Source organism: Bicyclus anynana, chromosome 8 (genome assembly GCF_947172395.1).
Source record: "Bicyclus anynana chromosome 8, ilBicAnyn1.1, whole genome shotgun sequence".
NCBI classification, from domain to species: domain Eukaryota; kingdom Metazoa; phylum Arthropoda; class Insecta; order Lepidoptera; family Nymphalidae; genus Bicyclus; species Bicyclus anynana.
In genome coordinates this window covers 3,844,691-3,866,424 of record NC_069090.1, presented here as the reverse complement: position 1 = coordinate 3,866,424, position 21,734 = coordinate 3,844,691, and the positions used below count along the sequence as shown (strand labels likewise).

The 21,734-nt window shown below is 36.6% G+C and overlaps 1 protein-coding gene across 5 annotated transcripts in view; it reads right to left on the bottom strand.

Moving 5' to 3' along the window:
* The window catches only part of LOC112058613 (Krueppel-like factor 3), a 52,290-nt gene that overhangs the window by 7,850 nt on the left and 22,706 nt on the right, over window positions 1–21,734 (bottom strand). For all 5 annotated transcript variants that reach the window (XM_024099516.2, XM_052883007.1, XM_024099517.2 and 2 more), the window contains exons 6-7: window positions 1,068–1,137; window positions 49–123 (exon numbers count right to left, since the gene is read on the bottom strand). In XM_024099516.2, the coding sequence (XP_023955284.2) occupies window positions 49–123; window positions 1,068–1,137 (145 nt within the window). The remainder of the gene's footprint in view (window positions 1–48; window positions 124–1,067; window positions 1,138–21,734) is intronic.

The window sequence follows — 21,734 nt, the reverse complement described above, 5'->3', positions numbered from 1 at the left end:
TTTTGTAATTGTAATTGATTGACTGAAGCCACTCTACTAGTAAAGTACCTGTTTGCGGATTTCAGTTTTCTAGCACTCCGAAGGTCGGGACCCATTTTTATTCTTGGCAATTCGTGGCATGACCTGAAATATAAAACACATTTTTTTTAGAAATCACAATAAGTACCGGCAAAGACCTACCGTATGATGTTGTAGAGACCGTTAGATGTTACGAGTAAAATAAACTCTGTGCCTCGTTTAAGTAAGCCCGCTTCCATCTTAGACTTCATCACTTAACATCAGCAGGGCTATTCTGTAACGATGTTTTGTATAACTCGCTGCGAATTTCGAATTCACCTCTATTTCTCTCTGACACGATACTATAGAAAGGGACAGATAGAGGAGAATTAGAAACACGCACTTGTGAATTATACCTAACATAGTTACAGAATAGCTCTACAGGTGTGATCGCAGTAAAGGGTTAACTTGTCACAGAACAAAACAAGTTACGAGTTTCAATAAAGTATTTATTTATTTATGCATTGTTGGACGTCGAAGTTCTGTTTTTAGGGTTCTGAACGTACGTATACGAACAAAAACGGAACCCTTATTTATAATATCATTCTCGACCAAGATTTCCTAAGTACATTTTCTGCCATCTTGAAAAAAATGTAGAATTCAGTTTTTTCACAATTACTATGTTCTCCGTTCATCATCATCATCATCATCATCATCATCATCATCATCATCATCATCATCATCATCATCATCATCATCATCATCATCATCATCATCATCATCATCATCATCATCATCATCATCACCACCATCATCATCATCATCATCATCATGGAATGGATGGACGTCCACTGCAGGACATAGGCCTTTTGTGTAGGGACTTCCGTCTTCCAAACATCACGATACTGAGGCGGCTCAGTATGTTCTCCGTTAAGATACGAAAATTTAGACTCAATAATTTTTTGTTTATCACTGTACGCTCTAAAATTAAGGCCCATTATTTACATTTTGTACCTATCGTTCATCGATAATGAGATATCGTTTATCAAATAAAATGTTTCAACACTTACTCGAAATGTGTTGCATTAGTTGTTGATTCTTCAACTTTTATGAATTTCGAGGACGTTGGGACGTTTGTACCTGGGAACAATCAAAACAAAGGTGTCAGTAGTTTTATACATAGTATCCGGATTGATTGACATACATGTCCATAAACCAGGATATTTTTACATTTGGTAAGCTTTAAGAAAGCAAAAAAAAAAAATTCCGTCGAAGCCATTTTTTATGTAAAGTTAGGCCTAAGCATAAACAATTTATCAGATCCCATGGAAAGTTGACGCTCTACACATACTAACTCTACCACAGAGCATGTTATAGTTTATAATATTAGTATGGATGGACATTTACTGTGCTGGACATAAGCTTTTTGTATGGACTGTCAAACACCTCAGTCCTGGGGCTCAGCATGCAGCGGTCTTTAACTTGATGTCGTCAATCCACCTAGAGGGCACAATATAGTCAAAAACTAAACACCTACCTGTAGGTGCATTTTATTCCAAAGCCTTTTTATCTATTTTGATAGCCTCCGTAGCGCAGTGTTATGCATACCAGAGAATTTTCTTACTTCTTTGCGTGTGTGAAGTCTGCCAATCCGCATTGGGCCAGCGTGGTGGACTATTGGCCTAACCTCTTTCATTCTGAGCTCAGCAGTGAACCGAACATGGGTTGATAATGATGATTCCCATTGGGAATGGAAACAACGCGCGTGAAACCGCAGGGGCCCATAGTATTTAATAAAACGTAGTTTTTCGTAAAATAATTAACGTCTGCTAAGTAGACGACTATTCATCGAATCTTGTATATTTATTTTCGGAATATTTCACAATAACTTTTAGTTATTACTGCGAATTTGTTTCATTTGAAATTCCATCGAAGTGTAAGAAATAAATAAATAATACATTTTTAAAGTCACGCAAATAAATCACGCAATGACGATTTCCCGTCATTATTTAATTAATAAAGGGGTCTGTGACGTGGGCTCATTTAAATTATATAATTAATTAGAGACGAGAACCAACAATTTACTTGCCAACTGTACGCACGAGACTCATGAATATATTTACGAGTATAAGATAAATGCTTCTGACTGACTGATTCATCACGAAATCTCTAAACGCTAAGTTACAGAAGGAGATGTACTCGAATGAAAACGTTAGTTCATTGTAAAGGCGGATATACATTTATCTGACGTGACGTGACATGACGCATCAGAACAGAATAGGTATTTTATATGGCAAAATCAAAATCAAAATCAAAATTCATTTATTTCAAGTAGGCTCAATTTACAAGCACTTTTGACACGTCAGTTGACTATTTGTAAAGATTCTACCACCGGTTCGGAAGGCAGGTTCTGCTGAGAAGATACCGGCAAGAAACTCAACAGTTGCTCTTTTGAAATGAAAAAGTCATACAGTACTATAGTTTACAATTGATAACAATTACAATTTCTTATAGTTTTACTTCCTGTGTGAACGTTTACACTTATGTGTTGTGACATGTCGTGATAGCTTCTGATGCGTCGCATACAAAATGTATGAAGCCGATTCTGTTCTGATGCGTCACAACACGACACGTCAGACAAATATGAATCCGGCTTAAGGTAACATTTTTTTTTTATTGTTTACCAGTTAGCCCTTGACTACAATCTCACCTGATGGTAAGTGATGATATAGTCTTAGATGGAAGCGGGCTAACTTGTAAGGAGGAGGATGAAAATCCACACCCCTTTCGGTTTCTACACGGCATCGTACCGGAACACTAAATCGCTTGGCGGTACGTCTTTACCGGTAGGGTGGTAACTAGCCACGGCCGAAGCCTCCCACCAGCCAAATACATACGTTCTTATAATACACTACCTCATGAAACTACGGGCATGTTTCGTTCAAAGTTTATATTAAACGCCATCTTAAGGGTGCTAACCCACGAGAGATGTGCTATGCTACTTGCTATGGATGGGTTTGATATCCACCAACCGTATTTCTTTGCCGGTAGGATGGTAACTTGCCACAGCCGAAGCCTCCTACCAGTCAGACCTGGACCAATTAAGAAACCAGACCAGGAGCTCCGTCTTGTAAATCTACCGCGCATACCACTGCGCTACGGAGGCCGTCGAAATAGATAATGAGGCTTTGGAATAAAATGCACTACAGTATAGATAGGTGTTTAGTTATTGACTATATTGTGCCCTCTAGGTTTTTTTTTTTTTTATTCTTTACAAGTTAGCCCTTGACTACAATCTCACCTGATGGTAAGTGATGATGCAGTCTAAGATGGAAGCGGGCTAACTTGTTAGGAGGAGGATGAAAATCCACACCCCTCTCGGTTTCTACACGGCATCGTACCGGAACGCTAAATCGCTTGGCGGTACGTCTTTGCCGGTAGGGTGGTAACTAGCCACGACCGAAGCCTCCCACCAGCCAGACCTGGACTAATTAAGAAAATCTCAATCTGTCCAGCCGGGGATCGAACCCAGAACCTCCGTCTTTTAAATCCACCGCGCATACCACTGCGCCACGAAGGCCGTCAAAATAGGTTTAATAGGTAGATTGACGACATCAAGTTAAAGGCCGCTGAATGCTGGTCTGACCCCAGGACTGAGGTGTTTGAAAGTCCATACAAAAAGCTTATGTCCAGCAGTAAACGTCCATCCATACTCAGTGGTGTGCAATTCATAGATGCATAAACGCATTGCATACCTTGAGAATTTATTTCGAACCTGTATTGGACGAGGAATTTTCTATTTTGTACCATTTTTACGTAGTGTGCCTAACCTAGTTAAGAACCCTATGCACGCTACTGTCCATAATACTATTATAAAGAGGTAAATTTTGTGGTGTTGAAGAAAGTAATCCCTGTATCTCCTGAAGCGATTTTGAAAATTATTTTATCAATAGAAACCCACGTAATTTGTGACTGTCATTGGCAATATTTTATTCCGCACTACATTGTATTTTTCTTTAAAAAAGTTTTTCATTGCGTCTTCTCTTTTCGTTCACTCGGTATCTCTTAATCCGATTACCTATATTTTTTTTTACAATACCGAACGTGACAAGGTTGCCAATAATGCCTCATGAATACATTATCATAATACTAAGTAATTGCCGGCTCGCAACCACCGCAACATTGTGTAGCCTATCACGCTACAAACTCATTTGTTAATTTAATTTGTCTACGCTTTTTATTACAACTCCTGTTGCCTTATTAGGTCCTGGTGTTTTATAGTAATTTACGCAATTTACACTTCTAGTTATTCTTTTTATTGTTAATATTAATGGATTAATTATACAATTGAGTACAATAGGTTATTACAGGTTAGCATTAAGGGTAAAAGAGAGGGATTCCAATCATATTCTGTGTTTGTACATAGACGTAGGTACTCGTAAATATTAATAAAAAAAAATTCAACTGACTTCCAACACAAAAAATTTTAATAAAAATATTCAACCGACTTCAAAAACATAAAACGTACCGACTAAACTAAAAAGAGAAAAATAACTAAGAAAGAATAAACAACATCGTATGAGCTACCTTCTGATCAGTTATTTAATTTAAAATGCTTCAATTAAAACTCGACACTGACTTGGCACCGCACAAGGTACTTACTGAAGAATATCCACCACTTCTCGGACCATATGTAATGACATAAGGGAGCGGCCTGTTACTCGCAAAACCATATGTAGCTGGTCCACGGTGATAGATTTGATATTTAGCTAAATAAAATAAAATAATTTGTCTAGAGAAAAAAGTAGCCGCCTCTCAGTTCATCCGTTTGGGAGTTATGATTTATGTTTTATTTAGTAAACATTTTCTTTCATCATCATCAATACATCAACGCAATACAATAAATAAAATTGAAGTGTCTGTCTGTGTCACGTGCTTATAGATATTTACACGATACTAAAACACAATCAAGCTTTTTGAAAGTCTGTTTGTTCGTCACAATCTTTGGAAGGGCTAAACCGATTCAAACGGGACTTTCACTGGTAGATAGAGAAAGTTATTGAGCAAAATATGGGATACCGGAAAAACCCATGGTTCTTGCGCGATTTATAAAAACTAAATTTCACGAAGTTGAAGGGCGTCCGCTAGTTTAAAAATATAATTCAACCCATAATAGAGATGATGACAGTTTTTATCAATTGAATATATAAATAAGGAATATTCTAATAGTAAAGTTATTTTGTAAAAGTAACAGGATATCTGCGATCATTACTTTCGGAGCTACAGGGATTTAATGGGTCATATATGCGGCACTGCCATACAAAATGGCACGAATTAATGACGTCGTTAATCATAATGATCGTTAGATTTGTATGGGCGTTCAAACAAAATTACAAATATCTTTGGTATTTGGGCGTTTATGTTATGGTTCAAATATTGAAAAATGTCACATTTAATGTAAGAAAGCTAAAAATTTAAAAGATTTTTAGTAGATTTGGAATTTTATAATCTTATTCATATTGCAAACATCCAGACAATCTTTGTTTTTTACATATTAATTAGTTAATATTGACCTTATTTACCCGAATGTCTCATAAAAATCAATATATTCAAACCTAGTCATCATCCCCATTTGTTTAGCCTGACCGAAGTCAGGGCGGGAAGATAGGTAATACGTAAGTAGTAATAATGGAAGCACCATGCCAACAGCGAAATTCAGTAGAATTTCGTAACACCAAGCACGGTTTCTGTTCACCGAACAAGAGATATTCACTTGCATAAATTTAACCGTAATTGTCGACCGAGTGTGAGAATCGGTTTAGTTGTGTTGTTCACTTGCAACCGAACTAAACTAATGATATTACTGCTTTTAGTCATCGCTTCGTATTAATCTGAGGCTTTACGACCTGAACAAAAGTTGTTCTACTTAAATATGACTTGGTTAAACCTAGATCTCAGTTGTAGATCTTACAATAAGTTTCCGGAAACTTGCAAAAAAAAAAATGCAAGTTTACAGAGATCGACTAATCATCAATACCTACTCAATATATAAAATTGAAGAACACGATACTAATAAAAAGCAATCGAATTTTTTTAAATTTTGTCAGTCTGTCTGTCTAATCTTTGGAATGACAGGCTCGATTTTAACAGGACTTCCACTGGAAGAGGAAGTTATAGACTTAACTTAAAGGCTCCTTTTTATTCCAAAAAATCCACGGTTCCCGCGAGATTTGTGAAAATCTGAATTGCACACGGATGAAGTAGCTGGCGCCGCTAATACGTATAGTAAAGTCACCTAAGTAATGTCCGTGATTTCTTCCGTATAAACACATCTCCATGCGTATTTGCTTCTCCTAACTATCACGCAGGAACCCATTCTTTTTTTTTCAGTATCTGTTTGAATTGACGAGTAATATCCGAATGATAGAGACGAGTGGAGAAGATGTACACAAAAACCGATGAACATAAAAACATTCGCACTTATAGTTTTACGTGGTTTTACTCGTTGGTAGTCGTAGGATTAATACTCGTAGTAATATGAGTATTTAGGTTTCTAGATATGTATCTCAGGTGTTGGATAGTCCATTTGTTACCTATTATGACCGCTATAATTCCTATAGTGTTTCCCATTATGTTATAATGTTCTAATACTTATCTGGCTCAATCTATTTAATGGTTTACAAAGCTGCAGCAGGCCGCGAGCTATTGCTTCAGCATATCCATATTGCGATATCATTTCTACTGAACAGTAAATACTGACTCATGGGATTTTGAGTTCCTAGGTTCAAGTTTGGTTAAAAAAAAAGAATACAACACCTAAGTCCCACTACGTATAGGTATTATTTTCGGTTTTGTTTGGAAAATCGTAAGTAGTTGACCGTAGTAGATGAAGATGTATAATGTTAGAGGAAAACTATTTGAAAGAAAGAAAGATAATTTGTTTATTTGACACACACACACACCCACACACGTAATACACAGAAGACATCAAACACAGTAATTAAAATAAAGTAACAAAAATGAAAGAATATCCAGACATACATCCATACAATTTTTCGCATTTATACTATTATTATAAATGCGAAAAATTGTATGGATGTACGTTTGGATGTTTGTTACTCTTTAACGCCGCAACTACTGAACAGATTTGACTGAAATTTTTGAAACACATAGGCTACATTTCATCCCGGAAAAGTCCATGGTTCCCGCGAAATTTGTGAAAAACTGAATTCCACGCGGAAAGTCGCGGGCATCCGCTAATTAAAATATAAAAACAAAAGTTGATGTCTGTGGTACCAACATGTGCTATGCTAGTGGTGGATACACCAGCGCAGCGCTGGTCTGGTCTGGAGCCATGTGGTGACGCGGGCGGAAACAACAAGGAGACGACATACAGGGTGTCCCGTAAATAGTAAGTAAGTAGGTAATATTTACGGGACAAGTAGGTAATGTTTCCTGAAATATACAGGATATTTCAGGCAGTCCTAAATTTTTTTATTAAAGATTTAGTTTTGTGGTAAATAGTAATAAATTCCTTATCATTTAAGGAAATACCCAATTCCCAACCAGAAGTCGATACCGATTGAAGGCGACGTTGCGTAATGGGCCTTTTAAGAGCAAACCCATGTGACAATGCCTATTATTATGTATAGTATGATTAACAGCCTTGTTAGTGTCGACTCGGAGCTTATTTATAACTTAATCCGAACATAGAACGGTAAGGGTAAGCTTTTAGTGGAATTTCCGGATATTGATTCTAGAATTGACAATACGCACTTGTGCGAAATCATTCGCAATGTTACGATTTAGAAACATGATTCGAATTCCTATCTATCTGTTTCGATCTGTAATATCGTGTTAGACAAAGATAGATAGAGATTGTCAATGGTCAATGATTAATTATTATCAAAATCTCAAAATAACTCACAGGTGCTATCTACATCATACATGAGCATAGCTCTCTGGCTATGCTCAGAGTATCAGAGCCACAGATTAATCAATTATATACAGATGGCGCGTACGGAACACGGCGATGTCGTAGCCGCTCCAAATACAAAATTCAAAAAGTAATACATTCTCGAGTCAGTACGACAGGAACCGTCGCATCAGTAATTTTCAATATTATTCCAAGCAAATGTCGTCTTATATTTTTAAATATTTTAAAAACTATTCACAAAAACTAAAGAAATAAAATGGAGTATTTCTTATTGGTTAATATTGATTATTAAATTAATTTACGTAATTGTTGTTAGTGTTAACTTTTGAAATACAAATTACGAAAAAAGTTTGTATATGCGGATGTCAAGGAGATGCGTGACGTATGTTTATGGGTTTCATCGGCTTCACCACGCTTCTAAAGACTCATTCTGGATCATTCTTCATTCTGTGTCGTAAACGAATACAAAAAATCGTCGATCCCAGTCAGACTGTTACAGAGTCAATACTGTGGCTCTCAATAAACTCGCATTGTAGCATGGTCACTCCAAGCTCCATTACCTTCATCTATAGGAAGAGAGACCGTGTTCTAAAGCTTGACAACTTCGTTCGTAACACTCCCGATGGTCCGCGCGTGTCGGGGTTGTGTAGCGATGAATGAAAAACCCACGACTGAGGCACCTCACTTCCCCGTACGCACGATTTTACACCCGCGCAGTCTTTCCCCCGTCGCCAGCATATCATGGCAGTATCATCAATGAACTTGTCTGACTATATAGTGAGACATTAAAAGGATGAATATGAAGAAATCGCTACCCGCTCCGCTCGTCACCGTACCCCCGATTTCAACTTTATACGATTCCAAGTAAACGTTTAAATAACACCTAACTTACAAATAATTAGTGTCTGCGCACAGTGATTGTTCGCCTTTGAATAATATCAAAGGGACACTTATATCAAACGACACTGTTTACCTATTTCCATAAAATTAGTGCTATTATAAAGAGAAAGGTGGGACTTGGCAGATACATTTGACAGGTTAGCTCGACCACTATGCGGTATGATAATTGCTTATAGTGCAATGGAAGAGTTCTGCAGACGAATTCACTAACTTTGACATACATTATTAGCAAGTAATATATGCTATATTTTATTCGTGTATTACCACATTCTATAATTATGTATGTGAAATCGATTATCAATCATACAACCCATATTCGGCTCACTGTTGAGCACGAGTCTCCTCTCAAAGGTGGCACTTGGCAGATACATTTGACAGGTTAGCTCGACCACTATTTGGTATAATAAGTGCTTACAGTGCGATGGAAGAGTTCAGCAGGCTAATTCACTAACTTTGACGTATGTTCTTTGACATACATTATTAGCGAGTAATATATGCTATATTCTATTCGTGTATTACCACGGTCTATAACTATGTAAGTGAAATCGATTTTCAATCATACAACCCATATTCGGTTCACAGTTGAGCACGAGTATCCTCTAGGAATGAGAGGGGTTTAGCCTTAGTCCACCATGCTGGCAGACTTCATACAGGTAGAGAATTAAGAAAATTCTCAGATATGCAGGTTTCTTCACAATGTTTTTCCTTCACCCTTTGAGATATATGATATTTAATTTCTTAAAATGCACATAACTGAAAAGATATTGCATGCCCCGGACCGGGTTTGAACCTACGCCCTCCGAATCGAAGGCAGAGGCCATATCAACTGGGCTATCACGTCACTTAAATTGATTATTATAATTATGTAATTAAATCTTAACTTGTTATGTCTTCAAGTACATACATTCTCTTGGTTAGTTTTTTTGTAAGGAAATAGGCGGGGTCTTCCTCAGGCTAAGAGCCAAACTAGCCCAACCGCATTCGCAATAATTATAGTGGGGACCGGAGACTACAGGTTTGATTTCCGGCAGAGGCATTTCATGTTTTTATATTAAAGGAGGATACAGGGCGATTGATGAATAAGAAAACTTTGTTTGAATTGAAAAGTGTTTTCTTAAATACTTATTTACACGATTCTAAAACACGCACAAACTTTTTTATATTTTTTTCTGTATGTCTGTTTGTCCGGGTTAATCTTTGGAATGGCTAAACCCATTTTAACGAGTCTTTCACGGGAAGATAGAGGATATTATAGAGTAACTGAGAGCCACAACCACCCACACCCTCTGGAATCGGAGGCAGAGGTCATAATTATCCACTGGGCTATAACGGTTAGCCGAATATGGGTTGGGTTAATTTTTGTCTCGGAAAAATCCCTTGTTATCGCGGCATTAAAGAGGAAATATTTTTTTGATTGTTTGTTTGTTTGCATTTTTTTATGCTCTACAAGTTAGCCCTTAACTACAATCTCACCTGATGGTAAGTGATGATGCAATCTTAGATAGAAGCGAAGAAAATCCACACTCATTTCGGTTTCTACACGACATCGTACTGGAATGCTAAATCGCTTTGCGGTTCGTCTTTGTCGGTAACTAGCTACGGCCGAAGCCTCCCACCAGCCAGACCTGGACCAATTAAGAAAACCTCAATCGGCCCAGCCGGGGATCAAAACCCAGGATCTCCGTCTTGTAAATCCACCGCGCATACCACTGCGCCACGGAGGCCGTCAAAACTACTGCACTGATATGAATAATTCTTTCATCATTAGAATCCTATATCCCTGATGAACATAGGCTATATTTTAACCCCGTATTTCCACGGAAACGAGTACTACGCGAGATAAACCGCGTGGCGTTGACTATTTAAAAAAAATTCAGGTATATTTCCAGTGATTAGGCGTCAGCGAGGAATTTAAACTTTACGACGACATAATAGTTGAACTTTTAACGGCAGTAAAGAGAGGTTAATGGTCAAAAGTGACTCCGTGCCACTGACTCGGTTTACATCGGCTGCAACCGCCGGCACTCTACGACTCTATGGATATTGTATAAAGCGTGCGGTCAGATAACGGGCGTGGCAGATGGTACATGGCCTACTGACTTTGTCTTAGGTTCCCCGCACACGTAATCTATACTTATAATAAATCTGTAGAGAGGTCAATTCTGTACATGAAATATATTTCCAAAATAACTATCAGGGGGTGATTAGTGGTGGATACTGATGCCAAAAATGCAATCAGTAAAATTTTTGTCTGTCTGTCTGTCTGTCTGTCTGTATGTTCTTTATAGAAACAAAAACTACTGGACGGATTTTAACGAAACTTGGTACAATTATTCTTCATACTCCTGGGCAGGTTATAGTATACTTTTCATTACGCTACCGTCAATAGGAGCAGAGCAGTGAAGAGAAATGTTGAGAAAACGGGAGAAGTTACTCCATTTTTTAAGCTTCCGTCGCCGTCGCATGGTCCCTACCATAGGGGTAGGGTAGGGGTAGGGTAGGGGTAAGGTAGGGGTAGGGTAGTGGTAGGGTAGGGTAGGGGTAGGCGGAGTAGTAGGGTTTCACGCAGACGAAGTCGCGGGCGTCCGCTAGTCTATACTAATATTATAAATAAAAAGAAAGGAAGAAAATATATTTATTACTACATTATGCTACACATCACAATTGTTTAAGAAACAAGAGGACGCCCGCGACTTCGTCCGCGTGGAATTCAGTTTATACAAATCCCGCGGGAACCGTGGATTTTTCCGGGATGAAAAGTAGCCTATGTGTTAATCCAGAGTAAAATCTATTTCCATTCCCAATTTCAGCCTAATCGCTTCAGTAGCCGCAGCGTAAAAGAGGAACAAACATACTTACATACTTACACACAAGCTTTCGCATTTATAATATTAGTAGGATAATACCCTGCGATATGTGGCATAACCTAGAAAAAGGTCCCAGCTCAGCATATTGCTATATGCTCACCATAAACAAAGAACATATATGCGAAAGTAAGTCTGTCTGTCTGTCTCCCGGTCTGACTGTAAACGGCTGAACCGATCAAGATTAATTTTGGTATAATGGTAAATGGGAGCTTGGAGCAAAACATTTTGACCCAAAAAAAATAGAAGAAGGTGAAATAGGGATTGAAAGTTTGTATGGAAAGTCCTTCATTTTTAGAGTTACAGTTTTAAAAATTTGTTCATAAATCGTAAAAAAATACGAAATTTAATGTGATTCAAGAATTTTTAAAATTCGACCTCTAAAGTGGTAAATTAGGGGTTGAAAGTTTACATTGATTTCCACGCGGACGAAGTCGAGGGCGTCCGCTAGTATTCAATAAAATAGGGTAAGATTCCATAAGTTGTACCCATAATGAAATAATATTGTAATAAAGTCGGGGTAGGTACGTTACGCAATGTTATTGACTTTTATTGGCTGGAGGGAGGCTTCAGTCGTGGCTAGTTACCATACTACCGGCAAAGACGTACCGCCAAGCGATTTAGTGTTCCGGTACGATGTCGTGTAGAAACCGAAAGGAGTGTGGATTTTCATCCTACTCCTAACAAGTAAGCCCGCTTCAATTTAGATTGCATTATCACTTACCAACAGGTGAGATTGTGGTCAAGGGCTAATATTATAAAGAGCTTAAGCGTGTGGTGTTGTATAAGGTATTTATATATATAAAATTCTTTTACCACTGGAAAGCCGCATTATTTGTGAGTGTCATAGACTATATTTTATCGCCGATTTCTCACGGGAACGGGAACTACGCGGGTACACTGGTTACATATACTTAGCGTTTATGTAACCAGTGTTAGCCGTTTTGTGTGTACTTCCCCTTACTGAAAACGACTGGCCAGAGTCAAGGGTAATGTGTTTTTAATAAAACGCCAGCCCGACCCTGATTGTTATGAAGCAATTTACATTTTCCGGCTCGGTTCAGCTTTAAACATTCGAAACATATTATTAAATGGTATCGAATAACATAAATATAGAGTTGCAAACGAACGCAGGGTTCCGTATGAACTCTGTCTATCTATATCTATATCTCTTTGCTAATAATAAAGAGAAATAAATAAGGAATATCTTGTAAAATATACTCGGTGATTTTGCAGTATCTAACGTCTATACTTTTGATATTATTCTACCTATATTCGGATCACTGCTGAGCTCGAGTCTCCTCTCAGAATGAGACTCGAGGGTCGAAGCCAGTAGCCAATAGTCCATCACGCTTGTACAATGTGGATTGGCAGAGTTTACGAACGCAGAGAATTAAGAAATTTCTGGGGTACCTATGCAGGTTTCCTCACGATGTTTTTCCTTCACGGTTTAAGAGACATGATATTTAATTTCTTAAAATGCACACAACTGAAAAGTTGGAGGTGCATGGACCCTGGACCGGATTCGAACCCTCCGGAATCGGAGGCACAGGTTAGTAAAAATTATTAAACAGAATAGTTTAATATCTCAAATAGAAGTATATATTATCTATTAATCTTACAAAGGTTAAAAATGTTTGTTTGTAAGTTTGTATGAAAGGGAATCTGCGAAAGATATTATGCTGTGTTATCGAGGAGTGCTATTGGCTATAAATAAATTATATTTATATCATGTATATTAGCTGAGGTTTTTTTTCTGGAAAATCAAAAGGCTCTTGAAACCGAATTATTATCATGTTATTTTCAATATACTTTTGACAAGAAACCTCCTATAGTAAATATAAAATGCAACAATAATCTCGTAAAGTTTCAAGTAACCCTAAAATTAAATGCACATCGTAAACACCTAATGATGCTTAATTTTAAAGACTACCTGTATTAAAAATGAAGCGAGGTACTTTAATTGTCGTTTACATTTAATAAATGGAATATTCGTGTTATAGAGGTCAGTGTTTATATAAAAAAATATACGGTGTAAACATAAGGAGTATACTTTTTAACCCCGATGCAAAAAGAGGTGTTATAAGTTTGACGTGTTTGTCTGTCTGTCAGTTTGTCTGTGGCACCATAACTTACGAACGAATGAAGCGATTTCAATTTAGTTTTTTTTATATTAAAGGTGATTTATGTGCGAGTCTTCTTAGATATGTTTGATGAAATTCGGTTGAGCCGTTTAAAAGTTGTAGTGGGTGAAAGTGAGGGAGAATAACCGAATGTCTGCAAATATACTACAGTGGGGTCTCAAATAAAAGCGCACTGAAAGAGAATATTGACGACTTGATCGAGAGTGTAATTAATTTGTGGAATTTTCAAAATTTTTTTTTATGTTATTTAGGTATAGGTATGCGTTATTAGAGGATGTCTCCGACTTCGTATGCGTGGGATTCAAAAGTAGTCTATTAGTTAATCCAGAATATATTCTATCTCCATACCGAGTTTCAGCCAAATCCGCTCAGTAGTTTTTGTGTAAAAGTGTAACAAATATCTATACAAACTTTGCGTTTGTAAAATGAAGTAGGATGGTGTAAACAATTAAATGTGTATATGTCATATACACATTTAATTGTTATCATTAGCATCTTATATCATATACTATATGATATAAGATGCTAATGAAAATTAAAAGACTTAAAAAGCTCTACATTGCATGACGTATGTTGACGCTTTAACTCGTAGGTTTTCGTGGATTTCGTGATATTTATAGTTTTATAACTGAATTGAGCACCGAGAATTGTAGAATCCAAATGGACTGTCACAACCTGACGCATTAAACGAGCATCGTGCGTCAGATAGTTGACGTGAGCCGGGCCGAATTCCGGACGTATCACGAATCACCATCAATGTCGCATTGGCTGCAACATGACGCGCTTCAATTTAACGTTCGTTAAGACTGGCATGTGATTAGTCAGGTTGGGATTAAGGCAGATTTTCATTGGTCGGAAATTTTGTAAAAACATACAATTTCTAACTTTATTTAATTAATTATTCTTACATTTACGTTTACATATTAAAACAATCCTAACGAATGTGAAACCATAGTAACACAATATAAACACAAATTGTGTTATTAGTTAAAAATATCAATCAGCCATTTTTCAAGTTATGTATTTTTCTAAAAAAAAAAAAAAACCGCATGTACAATGTACGTTATTATATACCAAGACGTTAAGAGAGCGATACATATTTTTTAGAAAAGTCTGTCATTATTCAAGTTTTAGTGGTAATTGGCAAATTGTTTTTCATTAAAATTGATGTTCTTCCTTCACCATTTGAGACACGTGATATTTAATTTCTTACAAATGAATGAAAAGTTAGAGGTGCATGCCCCGCAACGGATTCTAACCTTCGTCCTCCGAAGAGCCTTCGCAGAGGTCATACCCACTGGGCTATCACGGCTCTATCCCATGGAAATACGCGGATAAAATAGCCTATAAAACTCACAAATAACGTGGCTTTCTCTTGGTAAAAGAATTTTCAAAATCGGTTCAGTAGATCAAAAGACGGCCTCTGTGGCGCAGTGGCATGCCCGGTGGATTTACAAGACGGAGGTCCTGGGTTCGATCCCCGGCTGGGCCGATTGAGGTTTTCTTAAATGGTGCAGGTCTAGTTAGTGGGAGGCTTCAGCCGTGGCTAGTTACCACCCTACCGGCAAAGACGTACCGCCAAGCGGTTTAGCGTTCCGGTACGATGCCGTGTAGAAACCGAAAGGGGTGTGGATTTTCATCCTCCTCCTAGCAAGTTACCCCATTTCCATCTTACAGAAGACATTTTAGTTTCTATGGATAAGGGCGTGCAGGTAGACGTGATCTACACAGATTTTGAGAAAGCTTTTGATCGTGTCGATCATACAATCCTGCTCAAGAAACTTGAATATTTGGGAATTCACGGAGACCTTCTGAGGTGGATTAAATCTTACTTGTCTAACCGCTCACAGGCCGTTGTAGTTGGTGGCAGTCGTTCAGATTTCTGTGAGATCCCGTCTGGTGTTCCACAGGGTTCTCATTTGGGACCACTATTTTATAATTTATATTTATATGACATTTATAGTTGCTTTCTTAATTCAAATTTTTTAATGTACGCCGATGACACAAAAATTTATTTAGAGATTAAAAATGTTAACGATTGTTTAAAGTTGCAACAAGACCTAAACCTACTTTCCCAGTACTATAAAGATAACAGAATACAAATCAATATCGGTAAATGTCAGCATATAACTTTCACTAGAAATAAAAATAGAGTGAATTTTAATTACAGTATCGATGGAAAGACAATCTCTAAGGTAGATAAAACGCGTGACTTAGGAGTTATACTAGATGACAAAATGTCTTTCAATGAGCATATTGATGTAATCACCACTAAAGCTTTCTCTATGCTGGGATTTGTATTAAGAACCTGCAAGCCTTTTCATAATATCAATACACTTAAAACTATTTATTTTGCATATGTCCGCAGCAATTTAGAATACTGTAGTAGTGTATGGTCACCATATTATATAAAGCCAAGGGAAGATATAGAGAGAATTCAACGTAAATTTATTAAACACTTAAATTTTCGTACACATACTGTTCCTCTAAATTACGATGACAACTGTGGCCATTATAAATTACAAACCTTAGGACAGAGAAGGCAAATTGCTGATATGTCACTGTTATATGATATAGTAAATGGGCATATTGATAGTCCTCACTTATTATCAAAACTTAAATTAATAGCAGCTCCTACTCGACTCCGCCGAAAGACGTTATTCCAAGTGCCACATAAAAGGAAAGTCTTTACTAAGAACTCGGTAATGACCAGAGTTACAGATAGCTACAATAAGCTATACGCACAAATTGACATATTCCGGTATTCAAAAAAGACTTTTAAGCGACATCTAGCGGAAACTAAATAGTTAATTACTTAGCACACACTGTCTTCACACACACACACACACACACACACACACACACACACACACACACACACACACACACACACACGCACACGCACACACACCACACTCACACCACAGTCAACCACACACACACACACAATTTCTTATACCAACGTTCACTCGTACATACGTTTTAATGTGATTTTATTTTCTCCCTTTTTCTTTATTATTTCCTTTTCTTGAATGTATTCTCAGATTGTGTTTTTTATAAATTGTTATAACTATGGAAAATCTGTAATTGGCTGTATCATACAGGAAATATTGTATAATTGTATTCTTGGTAACGCTGTTGATTTTTCTTAAAAATAAATAAATAAATAAATAAATCTTAGATTGCATCATCACTTACCGTCAAATAAGATTGTAGTCAAGGGCTAACTTGTAAAGAATAAAAAAGATCACTCTGTACAAAACCAGAAACGTAGCCACTGTATAGTATAGTAGGTATAGACTAACAAAGCAAATGTACCCGGACGTATCACTAATCGGCAGCGTTATGTACTGCGGACTTGTTATATGCCATGTTTCCAATTAAGTGAATCGCTTCCCTAATTAATCGATCAATGTGAACTGTCATGTAAAACTAGGATCGGTTTATTGCAGCCATTTTTCTTTTTAATTATCATGGATGGTAATTAGAAAGGTAGGTCAAACGCAAACTATATAATCCGAACAAATAGTATACATGTTTATGACTGCTTTATTCGTCTAGTGGTGAATGTGGCTTTCGATCGCGAGGTTCGGGTTTCGAGTCCTGGGTCGGACTATGAGGTACTGAGATTCTCGCCCTTCTATGATTTTTTTTTTAAATATTATAAATGCAAATGTGAGTTCGTTTGTAATGCTTTCAAGCGTAAACCACTGAACCGATTTTAAGTTCTTCCACCAATGAAAATCTACACTATGTACATAGCTACATAGGTAGTGAATAAAATTTAGTTGTTGTAGTTCCAGATCTAATGGAAAAATGAGAATAAAATATACCCTTTGGTACTCGCTGATAATGTAATTTTCGATCGGTGAAAGAATTTCAATGCTCGAAAAGCGTATCAAACGAAAAAAATCACATTCCATTTTATCCATTCAACTGGTCTAATAATTTAATTGTCTAGGCCTACCTACTTGCCTATTTTGTAAAATTTACTACCCTAGCAAGGCTCTAATATCAGCGAACATTTCCTATACAAGGCACTGTACCAGAAAAGTCGGGCAATCTCAAAATCTCTACATCTATCTCGGGCCGATTTGTACGCAGATAAATTGTAAAGGCAGACACTAACTTTAACTTTGAGCCTTCTTCACTAATATTATTTAGGCTAAAAGGAGATGGTCTATTGCAGGTCCACTGTTGTACCCCGTATCATTAAAATTTAAAAAATACAAGGATTTTATTAAAATTTATTCAAGTGAATAAATCTAACTAAATAAAAAGAAATAAATAAAATAAAAACCCAAGTTTTTGAGTTACATCAAGATGGCGCCCATATAGCAACTATGACATGACAATTGACAGCAAACGTCAAATCGATTACAGCATTGAAAACGTCATCTATCCGCCGTTACTACCTTTAATAATGTTGCATTTCTTGGGAGATAATGAAAATTATTTCGAAAAAATTAAAGTAAATTCATAGATTTGTGTAATCAAAAATAGTTAAAAAAATATCTTCTTTTATTTCTCATGACCTTTGTGTAAGTAAATTTAAATTTGTCTATGTAAATTGAAAGCGTCAAGCTTAGTGCTAAAGAGGCCGGAATCATCACTGAGATGGTTGGTTCCATCCCAGCCCGCTGGACTATAGTCGTACCCACTCCTGACACAGTCTTCTCCGACTAATTGGAGGGGAACGAGAATATTGGTCATGTTTATAGGATTTGGCAAATGGCAAAAAAAAATTTAAACCCAGGATCTCGTGATCCGATTTCGTAACTTAACCACTGGATCAAAGAGGCAGCAAACTATATTACAATTTTATAATCATTAATCAATCGTTATAACTAACATTAACTGTGTTCTCTATATCCGTGTAATTTTAATATGGATTGAGAGCCTGCGACAGTCAGACACGCCTCGTTTCATGAAGGCTGATAGTTTGTCAGGTTTTTTTTAGAATATTGCGATATGGGTATCAAATTCAAGGGCTCATCAAGAGAATTTTAAAATGGTATATATTGGTCATATTAAAAAAAAACCTACAATTAGAAAAACTTTATTTATTAATCGATATACCTACAAAATGCGCGGATGACTAGGTGCGAGCAGTCGGGTTTTTATTTTTTTTTAATAATTAAATTGAGTAGATTGCATAATGGGAGTAGAAAAACATAGTTACAGAATAATATTAATAGTTCATTATAGAGTTTGGACTGTAACAGAACGATATTGAACAATTTAAGACCTTTTTATAAAAGTGTTTACTAGCCTATTGATTACCGTACTTACAAGTATCTATGGGAGCATGGACTGACGAACTTTTAGCCTTCGTGAAACAAGGTATGTCTGACCATTGCATGTTGTAATACGTTCAATGCAGTTCCGCTTACAAAGATTAACTTTTCTAAAACAGACGGTAGACTTTATGTTTTATTCTCAGTGGAGATTTATGAAGATTGTTCCCGTTAGTTTAGAATAAATTAACTTTGAAACAATAAATTATGCTGCAGTCAATATACTCCTTAATGGAATGTCGGGTAAGCGTTAAATCTTTGTAACGGAGATTTAGTTACGTGTACTGTATCGACGGGAACAAGCGAGTGTTGCTGGACGGGTTGAGAAATAGGACAAATTTAATAATGGCTAGAAATTATTTTGTCTATATAAATTTCTATAAATTATTTTGTATTTAGTAATACTTGAAGGGAAGTGAGAAGCGTGAGACAAAATTCTGTGTTAATTGGACCAATTTATTGTACACTATAATGCAGTTCAAATTAATCCGTTTGTTTGCAGATCGAGTGCTGGTATAAATATGTTTTAGGCGCTACAACCAGCGAGAGCAGTTGTAAATTGTAACAATTAAAAAATAATGATTTAGAACATGTAACATAATTGCTTAGTAATTTATTCTCATTAATTATAATTATAATTAATTTGTTCTTATACTTTCATTAATTTAAGAACAAGTTAATTATAACTATTATTAGGTACACATCGAGTAGGGCTGTATTATAGTACCTAAGTAGGAGTATGCACCACCGCCATGCTAAATCTGCCGCCAATATGCATGTATTTTAGTATGAAGAGTGATTTCCGGTAAAATTACAGGAGTGAGGCTTGTCACCTAATGTTCAGATTGACAGGCGTAAAGTTTATTATGTATTTCTTGATATATTATGCCTACGCAAAGTAGGTATTGCTATCCTTTTGAGAGTAAGTTTTCTACTCGACATTAGATAATGTCTCTCTCATAGCTCACTCCGCTTCATTATCATCATCAGTTTATTTTTGAATAGGCCACTGTAGGAACAGGGCTCTTTTCTTATTGGAGAAGAGAATTTAAGTCTTCACTACCAATACTCCAATGCAGGCTGGAGGAGTTAGGGTGGTAATGTTTGAATTTGTAATACTAATATCGGTAAAATAATAACAATGGCCAGGACTCACGTCTTAACGTACTCTCCGAGATATGGGAATGTAACACAACCCTAAATATGACTGGTACTGAAAATTTCTTGAAAAATATCTAATAATTTAATCCCAGAACTCGACCCCAAAAGCTTAAGATCCAAAGTCACATACGCAATGGACCAACGATTCATTTGTGCAAATGCACATTAATCCAATCATCCAACAACAAATTTCACTATCTAAAATTCACCGAGAACAAGATAGCAGGCTTAAGGCATTACACAAAACCGTTTAACCATATTCCAATTCAAAACACGACATCCAAATCTGTAACAATATGGGTAACAATCCAGCCATTTCCATATATAAGGTATTAACATATCTAGCAGCGACGCTAACACGATCCCTTTCACCGCCCCTCTGCCTTAATTAACGCGAAACCGATGCCGATGCGTTACGCAAGCCCGATAACGCACAGCCGCTCATTGTTGTATGTAAAGCGGTGAATGTTTACATGTATTAACATTTCGCGGTGCCCAAGAATAGTGAGTTATACCTAACCGATATAATCCATACCTGACAGACTATGAACATGAAACGGTAAATCTGATAATCGACCTTTTCGGTGTTGAATGCTTATTTGAAATGATAACTTCTGTAAGCCCGTTGCTCTTTTGGGATAGACAAAAATCTTTTTCATGCAAAAAAGCACAGTAAAGCTCTTTGCGGTGTATCAGCCTTATCACTTAGGGGTAAAAAAGGGGTGAAAAATAGATGTTGGCAGTGGACAAAATTTTCATAAAAATTGGTTTCGGAGGAGTTTTGTAAAAAACACCGGGACACGATAATTTTATATATTAGATTTTTGCGTCAACTTCCTAACTTCCTAAAAACATTTCTTGTGAACGCAAAAATAATGTTTACAATTGGTTTTTATAGTGTGTGAGCCTAAAAACTTTACAATTTGTTAATTCTGATGTGCTGACTAACTGACAGTTCTTTCTGATTATAAATTTACAACAGACATTAATTATCTAAAAATTTGGATTTTTGCAACAAATTCAAAATTCATTTATTTTAAAGGCTCAAGTTCGACTTATTGTAGAGTTCTGAAAAAGGGTTCTGGTGTCTCACCTCAACCTCAACAGCCGGCAAGAAACTCAGTTGCTCTTTTAAAATCACCATTCTATACAATAATTACATAAAATTTCTATTTCCGTGGGAATGCAGGGATAAAATATAGCCTTAGTTACTCCCTGACAATGATCCTAGTTTTCTATTGATGAAAGAATTGTCATTCAAGTTACTCCAGTAGTTTATGACTTTATTCGTTACATACAAAAATACAAATCTTTCCTCTTTATAATATTAGTTTAGATTATTATTTTTTTTGTGATTGATATGTTCCTTGTACTGTATACCTAAGTGGATATCAAAAAGTAAAATTGGCTGGAATCACTTTTTTGATTGGCAAAC